Source organism: Sardina pilchardus, chromosome 2, assembly GCF_963854185.1.
Source record: "Sardina pilchardus chromosome 2, fSarPil1.1, whole genome shotgun sequence".
Classification (NCBI taxonomy): domain Eukaryota; kingdom Metazoa; phylum Chordata; class Actinopteri; order Clupeiformes; family Clupeidae; genus Sardina; species Sardina pilchardus.
The window spans coordinates 21,070,806-21,081,109 of record NC_084995.1 but is presented as its reverse complement, the minus strand read 5'-3'; the positions used below and the strand labels follow the sequence as shown (position 1 = coordinate 21,081,109).

At 40.6% G+C, this 10,304-nt stretch overlaps 1 protein-coding gene across 1 annotated transcript; it reads right to left on the bottom strand.

Annotated features, from left to right (window-relative positions):
• Positions 1-1,829: 1,829 nt before the first annotated feature.
• Positions 1,830-7,113, bottom strand: tmx2b (thioredoxin-related transmembrane protein 2b). The gene is made up of 8 exons (XM_062521443.1): positions 6,808-7,113; positions 5,824-5,884; positions 5,333-5,446; positions 4,792-4,868; positions 4,395-4,501; positions 3,767-3,832; positions 3,486-3,615; positions 1,830-3,152 (listed from the first exon to the last, which is right to left on the bottom strand). The coding sequence occupies exons 1-8, from the start codon at positions 6,994-6,996 to the stop codon at positions 2,967-2,969; spliced, it is 930 nt and encodes a 309-aa protein (XP_062377427.1). The 5' UTR covers positions 6,997-7,113; the 3' UTR covers positions 1,830-2,966.
• Positions 7,114-10,304: the final 3,191 nt, after the last annotated feature.

The window sequence follows — 10,304 nt, the reverse complement described above, 5'->3', positions numbered from 1 at the left end:
GTAAAAACATCCTTGCCACCAATAAATGTCTTCAAAACTATTCTCTGTTAATCTTTTAAAGAAAGAATACTCGATAAATTCGACAAAACGGTTGAAATAGCAGAATCAATGTCAGCTCAAGACTCCTCGCTGCGTGCGCTCCTTATTGGTTGATAATTTTTTGATCAGTGGAACGAGTTTGGATTGCCCTTGAGTCCAGACCCTTGTGTGGAGCTCAGCGAAACGCCTCTGGTGGAGCATGGCGGAACTACAAGGGTCTGGCGAGAGTCAGGCTAATGGTCTCAGGCTTTAAGCATACAATCTGACTCTCCCTGAACTACACATCCTGTTGAAGTGTTTCCTTTGTGTCAAAATAAAAGTCACAGCCATATCTCATGCTTTGCACATTACATCTCTAGAACGGCTTGACGCACATGCTTTAAATACATGCTTAATACGAGTGTTTGTATGGACTCAATAAGGCGCTTGGCGGAGGTCTGCGCTCTCGGAGTGCTTTTCTAGTTATTATTTCATTCACTATTTGATTGACTATGCCAGTAGACCAATAGATCAGTTCAAGAAGGTGGGTGATACCTGTTTAAAGAATTGTGTTAAGATTAGTTAACAGTTCTTCTGAAGTGCAGTTTCAGATCTATCCAGTGATTATCAGTGTCATACTTGACCTCTGACCTTTCAAACATGGGGGGGGGAACCAATACCTGCATTGCTGCTCACTATAGTCACATATTCCAGAGTTGCTTCAGTCTGTTATAAACCTGTTCTGCCACAGTATTTTATGGTCTGTATTTCACACAACAACAAGTCCATTCTGTGGTAAAACATCCTTAGCTGATTGACTTAAAGGGATATTCCGCCATTTTTGGAAATACGCTCATTTTCCACCTCCCCTCGAGCAAAACAATCGATATTTACCTTGCTCCCGTTCATCCAGCCATTCTGTGAGTCTGGCGATACAACTTTTAGCTTCAGCCTAGCATAGATCATTGAATCGGATTAGACCATTAGCTTCTCGCCTGCTAGCTTCATGTTTAAAAGTGACTAAGATTTCTGGATTATTTTCCCATTTAAAACATGTCTCCTCTCAAGTTAGAAAGTGCAATAAGACCAACTGAAAATGAAACCTGCCGTTTTTCTAGGCTGATTTGACATGGAACTACACTCTCATCTGGCGTAATAATCAAGGCAACTTGCAAACTACTGGCACTACTACTGCTTGTTGTCTATGGGGACTATTTTCAGATGCTGCGTACGATATCACTGCGCCTATGGTACGTTTGCAAGTTGCCTTGATTATTACGCCAGATGAGAGTGTAGTTCCATGTCAAATCAGCCTAGAAAAACGCCAGGTTTCATTTTCAGTTGGTCTTATTGCACTTTCTAACTTGAGAGGAGACACGTTTTAAATGGGAAAATTACTAGAAATCTTAGTCACTTTTAAACATGAAGCTAGCAGGCGAGAAGCTAATGGTCTAATCCGATTCAATGATCTATGCTAGGCTGAAGCTAAAAGTTGTATCGCCAGACTCACAGAATGGCTGGATGAACGGGAGCAAGGTAAATATCGATTGTTTTGCTCGAGGGGAGGTGGAAAATGAGCGTATTTCCAAAAATGGCGGAATATCCCTTTAAGGCGATTGCACAGATGTACTTCTCAAATTTTCCAGTGCACTGGAAACTGGGCTATTAGTGTGTAAATGTTTTCCTAAATTAGTATGTCTGTTTCGATGAACACTGAGGAATGAAACTGGTCTTTGTGGTTGAAGCCATGATTAGACTATAAGGTTTGAAGGGCTCTCCTGAGATTGTCAGCAAAGACAGACACAAATAAGTGAAGTTACGTATGTAGTTTTATTTGATATGAGAAACAAAATCTTTTCAGTCACCACAGAGCAAGATGGGTGAAAGAAACGACAATAAATCAAGGTAGGTTTTTTTTTTTTAATCTTATTTTTTTAAAGGCAAGGCTCACTTATACAAAGCACAAATAAACACAGGTTGACCACAGTAACCTGTATCGTAAGGGAGGGGAGTTGCAATCCGCTGTATTCAACCACCTGATAATCCATCCTGAGGACCATGACGGAAAATGAAGGTTTATTTAAATAATAGTAACAATGATATAATGGCTTAATGGAAAAACATGTCAGCTAAAAACAACTGAAAACCTCACAGTGTTTTCAGGCGTGGACCACCTTAGTGGAGGAAATGTGCACAATATGAAAAAAATCATCCTGGTTGTAGGGGAAACAAAGTCTGATGGCAGCCAGAATGCCTAAGAAATATGAACGTCACCATCTGCTTCTGGAATGACATGGTCACCAGGACCCTGTGGAATGACTGGAGTGTTGGATGATTAGGCAGAACCATGGATTCAGGGTTATGACACTGAAGTACCACCCCCCCAAATCACCTTTGGCCTTGTCCCTTTTCAGAAGAATAAACAATCTCAATCTAATGCCATTAATAGTAGGCCGATGTAACAAAAAAAATGACAAATAGATATTACACAAAAAAACAAGAAACATGACCAGTGGTATCACGTAAATAATAAACAGTAGTCTTCTGCTTGTAGTCTTGTTCAATTCAACTGTGTTAAGGATTACAACCACAATTAAATCATGCTACCAGAGGTAGAAAGCGTGAAATGCTTCATTAGATTATCAGTATGCCTACTTGTTAAAAAAAAATTAGAGTTACATTATTATACACAGGACCAGTGAAGAAACTTGCACCACTGGAGGTGTCATGAAGGATTTATCTTAAATTAATGTATTAACATATTTTAAAAAAAAAACTCGTTCTGCAATTAAATTGCAATTCGCAATTTAAACAAAAGGGACAAAAACACAATCTTTAGCATGTTCCCAGTCTGTCCCGCTAAATTCACTCACTTCACTCAATACTTCTTGCATAATACCTGCCAGCCCCGTGGCAATTATCACAACATTCAAGAGAAGTTTGGCCTCCTATTTGTCCTTTTTGGACTCTTTCTCCACCTCCTGGGCGTTGGCCTCAGCCTCATGCTCCTCCTCTTCAGGCACAGGTGGGAACTGGGTCTCGTTGGCCTTCTCATTCCTCTCACCCTTATTCTTGCCGAGCTTCTTGGACATCTGGTAGAGTTCATTCATATTGAACTCCCTGATGATGTTCTCCTACAAGAAGAGAATGAAGACATCTTATGAGGTGCTGTACAGTGCATTAGTACTGATCTAAAATTCAGAAGAAATCTGTTATTGTGACATCTGCAATCCTACTGCCAAGACAGTCTTGACTACTGTTGGTAATTCAGGGGTGACTACGAGTCACAAACACTAAGACACTGTCAGACATTTCCAAACCAAAATCCACCAATACCATTTTATTGTCTGCCTTTTTGCACAAGCTACGGACAATCATCAGCCATCACATGAGCTACTTGATTTACGTTTGTAAAGCATGTTCGTGTACTGTTGTGTTGTAATGTACTGTGTGTCGAACTACCTCACCTCAGTAAAGCTCCAGGACACTGCTCTTCCCTTCTTGTCCACTTGAGGGCGCCTCATGACCTCCTTGCCTCCCTGGAAGAGAACCAGGGAGGGCAGCTGCTTTGATAGAGGAGATGCACTCACCTTGTACCTGTGAGCAAGGTGGTAATAGCAGAGAGGGTTCAACCGGAGCAGTAAAGTCAGTAATCAAGGATCTTTGGTAATAGTAAGGAACAGTAACATCACCCAGAATGCTTTGGATGTTTTTGGACTAAGTAGCGAGAGGAAAAAGAGGTACTTACTTCTTGGAGACATCTCCATATCGACCAATGTCCACTTTCCCAAATTTCAGACCAGCACAACTGTACCTACACCATAAATAGGCAGTAAAGCCAATAATTAAAAAAACAAACACACTAACACACACACAATCCATGGTTCAGCCTAGCTGCTGGATACTAAACACTAAAACATTGTTTTTCTTTTTCTACAAACGCTCAGACATCAGACAAATGCAAAAACTGACTACCTAGACCTCCTTCAGGTAGCTTAAAACCAAATCATAACCAACAAATTTACAAGAGCCACAACATTTCCATCAAAAATCAAACTCAAAACTGTCAAACTGTTAACAACATCTGTTTCAAACATAAAAAGTGTCTGCCTTGACTGATTTGAAAGACACAACTTCCCTGACATCAGAATATATTGCAGCAAAAATAATTGCTTGGGACTTTTCGCCATGTGTAAGGAACATTGCACATTCTTCACTGCCAGTACACAGTGGGCTAGTGTATGAAGCTCTATGTGTTTAGTGAAAGTGAAGCAGCTTTCATTGCAAACGTTAGAGGAGATAAATTGCTTTTGGTTGCAGTGCTGTTGTGAGTTGGGTTCTCAGCACAGTAGGGCTTTAAGAGGCAAGACTCTTACTTCAGTGACAGGTCAGCATAGACAGACGCAAAGGACTGGCACTCTGGAGACCAATTGGCAAAAAATTCAACAATCCAGGTCACACGGCCGTCCTTCTCTAGCTCCTCCTGTGTACACACAGGTGTATAAAATCAAGCACCTAGATTATGAATGCAGACTGCATGGTGCTTGATTAATACATATATTATGGAAAAGGACTTAATGAAACTCATGAAGACAGAATACCAGCTGAGATCAGTCACATCGTTTTTAAAAAAGGGTTCACCAGTGTTCTCAGTTAGCCTTTTAAAGCATTGGATGAATGGTTGGTGATAATTGGCATCTGTATATTGCATTAAAGATCACAGATGGATTGGACAGATTGACAGATGGAGTCAAGTTTTCAGGCAATACTCACATCTATGGTCTTGTCATTGAAGTATTTAATGTACTCCGGGCCCATGTACAGTGGTGGCTTACAAGTCATGAGAAACACTGTGGAACAGAGACAGAGTAACATGTTCATTCCTATAAACTGTGGTAAATCACAGTCCAGTTGAACTGGTTAAGTCCAGTTTAATGTAAATCAAGGTTCAACTGAAATGCTATCAAAATGAGAAAGAACAGTAAAGGTAAGAAAAGACATCATGGTGGTAATTCAGAACGTAGGGATCACATCGACTAGTGGCAAACAGCAGATTTCACATTGTCCACTACAGTTCAGCAGCGAACAGTTGGAGCAGTAGCGTTACGCTAGCATCAAACAATGAGTGTTGAACTCGGTTCCACTTTCAAAGCACAATGCGAGCATAAACCGTTCATGTAACTTAGGAACAAGATATTATAGAACATCTTTTGAATTATGGTCTGAATGTTTTGCATTTCGCTTTACCACTGCCACTTTATTATTTCCAATGTGATCCCTGCCTGAGTGTATAGGTTATAGGTCCAATACTGACCAATGCACAGCGTCAGGTAGAGCAGGCCCATACGAATATCCAGCCGGAAGAACAAAAAGACATTGGCCACCTTGCTGAAGAGGATGATGTTTCCAACGTGCTGTTCCACAGTTACTAAAACCCAAAGATGTAAGACAGAAGTTAGGGACTGTTTAAATAGTGAGATGTTGCATGATTTGTGAGTGACACACAAAAGTGGGGCAACAAATAAGGAACATTATGAGACCTCACAACAAATAGGAGATCGTAATCAAACCAAACATCAGCTACCAACAACAATGTGGGTGGCAACGTGAGACGTTGACTAAACAAAACTATTGTGATTCAAATTATGCAAGGCTTAAAATAAGCTTCACTACATATTCACACTGTAAATATGTTTGTTTTCACAATACTCAGAATCCTATGCAGACTATAAAATTGAACCTGTGAGTGAGCATGGTTTGATACAGGTAGTGCTGATGTTTCTGATTGTGGTGAGGAAGTCTTACTTGCTCTTCTGTTCTTCAGCATGACGATTGCACTGAGGAACATGAGGATCTCCACTTCTCTCTGCAAGACAGTCACATAGCAAAACCGTTTTAAGATTAATGTCAGCAAGTTACCCCTTTCAACCCCATAGCCATTTATTGAGAAGTAAAACCTAGGATAAACTCCATGAGGTTTAAGTATCAGTAAAGGCATATGGTAAAATTATCCCCTTCACACACGCATAGGCCATTCACAAGTCAGCTGGTAAACGTAATAGTGAAAAGTTCCCTTAACTGACCATAACACACACATCCACCTGTTTAGCGGCTGGGTCGGTCCATTTTAGAAAAAAATGTAATATGACACCGGCTGCGGGGTTAAGATAAGAGTGTGCATTGTCCCTTGTCCCAACCCAACTGCAATTCATTCAACTTTGGTATTCATTCAACCTTTCAGAAGCATACGCATTATACAAATGTCGAAGCAACCTGCCCCACTATGTCTCAGAGTTGAAGGGCCTCGCCTGAAAGGTCCATGCGATATGTTATAATGCCCACCTGAATGGGAGTCGACTTCAACTGGTTAACGTTACGCACCTGGCCCGGTCCGCATCCTTGACACTAGCTCCAAGCTAACGTTAGCAGCCATCCCTTGCCAATCGTAGGCCCAATAGTCGCAACTACTACCTTAAACCTGGACCAGGACTTCAACCTAGCTAATGATCAATAATGTACAATAATGTCTAACGTAATACATCCACAAGTTTGCCGCACTGTAATGGTAACATTAATCGACGGACTGATGACAGCATAACGGTATGCTAACATTAGCGAACATCATTGAAAGGCTCTCCACAAAGACAGCAATAACGAGGCATTGGCTGTAAATGTAACGTTAATCGTTTCGATGATCATATGAAATCACAACGTACCAATTACGTCCTCTGCGTATACAACTTCGATTAGAGTTACATTATTTGAGTTAAACATTATAACGTTACTGACCCAGTCAAAGTCGCAGGAGTTCCCATCCTCTCGAGTAGACGATAGGTGTTCGCAGATGCCTGGGATCTTGCGGATCCCCAAAAAAGCAAGTGACATAAACAAGGAGGCGACATAATACGGCTTGAACAACCATTTGTAGACCAGCGGCAAATGATATAGAAACGCGAGTAGAGGAGTAATTAACGCCATTTTCAGCAAACGGCGAGAGACGGTTACACAGTGAAGAGGACAGGATAGACGCTGAGGAGCTAAACCAATCGTGGTAATGGCTTTCCGTCGGCTGACATAAACTACAGTTAAAGGTAAGGACGCAGACCCAGAGGTCACTGCGGACAAAATGTTGAAGATAGTCCCGCCTCCTCTGAAAAGCGCAGACGATTGGCAACAGAGTGGCCATATGAGTCTTTATTGGTTGTTTTTTTCCTACATAGGAAGAAGCATCGCGACTTCATAAAGGGGAGGACAACAGGAAGTTTAGTCAATTTTAGTTACACTCTAGCCAAATTAATTCAACATTCCCACCTGACCATTTTCAGTTTATCACCCTTTGAGAAAATATGAAGAACAGTTTAGCAGTCTTTTACATTTGTTATAGGCCTAGACACCTTGACTTACAAAGACAAACATTCCATCAATTTTGATAAATAGCCTAAATTGGACAGCTTAGGCCTACATCATGATATCACAGAGTTTATCTTACCCAACAGGCATCCACTGTTTTGTTTTATTCTTCCAAAGTTTTAGGTTATTTCTCGATCTTGCCATTTCATTATGATCCCATGGCAATCATAGCGTCATATTTTCACTACATTATTGTGGTACAATGGTACCACATTATCACTGTTAGTGTTTATTAGACCAACATGTTGTTTCTTCCTTGGTCAACACGCTGTCAAAATATGAGCTTAGTTGGAGTGTCAGTAGCCTATAACTACATCTTAATTGAACAAGAACATTGGGCTCAGGTCCTTAAGCCTAATGGCAACGAGGTTATCTGATAAACAAGCATTTATTTTACAACAGCAGGTTATTGGTATTTTTACACATCAGAATATAAAACAATTATTTTCCTGTGCTTACACAAAACTTTCATGTGGGTTTTTAACGTTTGCACTATATTAGGTCTTCATTATACTTTAAGGACATTGCTTTGCTTTGCTTTGCTTGCAAGTCATCACCATTGTTTCCTAACCAGCATTTAAAAAAAATACATGTGGTACACAGACTCTTATATATTGTTGCTGACTGTATGAGCTGACTGCATTCATCATAGGAGCATGTTCACAATTAGGTTTGTTAATAGAATAGGTTTTAAAGTTTAAAGTGCTTGCGTTGTCTGCACAGGAATCTACTCCAGTATACTTTTCATGCCTTTTAAGTAGAGCCATTGAATTCATGTTGAATTAATAGCCTTTGATGCTGTAGGCATAATGTTGACACAAACTAAATCTACTAATAGCATTGGTCTCCCCTGTAAAACCTACAAAGCATCAATAGCCTACTTTTCATATGTTCACGCGAAACTTTCAGGTGCTCACGCAAAACCTTTCCATGAGCAAACACATGAGGGTTTTGTGTGAGCACATGAAAGTTTTGCGTGAGCACATGAAACTAAACTTTAGATTTAGCTCACGTCCCCTCTGGGGCAAGTGAGTAGCTGTTCAGTGTTCTGAAATCAGGAAGCGCTCCAGTTTGATGGCCAAAACTGATATTGGCCTACTACGGAAGAGCCATTTTCCTCAGGCTAGAGAGTCTTCATGGACATATCTACCACTTTCATGAAAACTCAGGACTTACAGTAATTTATGTGGCTGTTCTAACTGTTCTAACTGGTCATTTGCACTCAGTAGTATCTATATACGGTGAGTACTTTTTTGTGTTAGTCTTATTGTGCCCAGTTGACAAGGTTTACTTGTGTAAAGTAAACTGCTAGTTGTGTGCTGCAACTAAACTGTGACACGTAATTCTCAAATATCAATATGCAATTTTGGTATTGTCATTATTGGTAATATTGTGACATCCTTCATCCCAGGTGTGCTGAAGATTCACAAGGCCTGGTGGGTACTTCTGTAACAGACCTTTTTCTCCAGGAAGACAGATCATCTCCAGAGCCACCAGAGGTCAGCAAATGATTACTGCTCTGTCTCTCTGTCACACACAGACACACACACTCTCTCTCACACACTCTCTTTCACTCACACACGCACACGCACACGCACACGCACACGCACACGCACACACACCCTATTGGGAGAAGAGCTTTAGAAAATTCGTAAGAAAATGTGGGTGTCTAGGATTGGGGTGCCCAAAATTAAATTTGTTCCATAGGGCCCCACATTTTTAGCAGTGTTCCTGTAGATAAAGAATAACACATAAATAAGCCAAAGGGCTTATAAAGGAACAATCATATGAGAATGGGATCACTGCAAAGACACTATACTGAATTTATTATTTTATGATTGTGAAAAAAACATGTCAGCGGCAGTGTCCCTACCACATTGGGCCCAAGTCCCCACAGCGACCAGGGTTTGAATCTGATTGAATCGGTTAATTTCCCGATACCATCCCACCACTCTCACCCACTCTCACCCACTCGCTTCCTGTCACACCTTACTGTCCTATCTGAATGATATTTAAAAAGCACAAAAGTGTATCATCAAAGTCACCATATTCCAAAAATATGATTGTTGTGTATAAGCTGTCCATATTCATAATAATCTGTCAGATCGACCAGGTTTGACTTTGCCTAGATGTCCGTTGGCTGATCTCACCATCAGTTAGTCCACTGATCGAGGAAGGTATCCAGAGGGAGAAAGTTATCATGTTACAGTTAAGTATATGAAGCACATGGAGTGCACGTGATGTTCTCTGTGTGTGTGTGTGTGTGTGTGTGTGTGTGTGTGTGTGTGTGTGTGTGTGTGTGTGAGAGAGAGAGAGAGAGAGAGAGAGAGAGAGAGAGAGAGAGAGAGAGAGAGAGTGAGTGGGTGGGTGTGTTGGTGGGTGGGTCAGCATGTGTGTGCGGCCACACCTCTCCTAGATGAAATATCAGTGCTCATGAGAAAGACAAGTATAGAGAGGGAACTTTGCCAAAACCCCTCACTTGTATTTGTAACTTCCTCTGCAAGTGTCTTTCACTGCTTCAAATAGACGCCACTTCAAATAAGGGAAATTAAAAGGGAAATCTGGTGTTAAATAATTATTATGTTATATGACCATAAGCTGGAGGAAAGGTGACGCTATCCTTTTGAATTTAAGACTCGATAAGTCTGTCGATGATGTGTTGTTGACGGAAGGAGGACTGCGTTTGAGCGTTTTAAAAAGGTGTTAATAGACTTATCAAGTCTTAAATTCAAATTGGTGTTGCCTGGAAAACAAGCAAAAAGTTACTCAAGACAGTGTCTGTATAAACTGTCTTCATAATAACCTTTCAAGCAAACATATAATGTTCTCAATGCCTTGTTTTAAATATTAAGAACCTAATTACAATGTCGATGAAG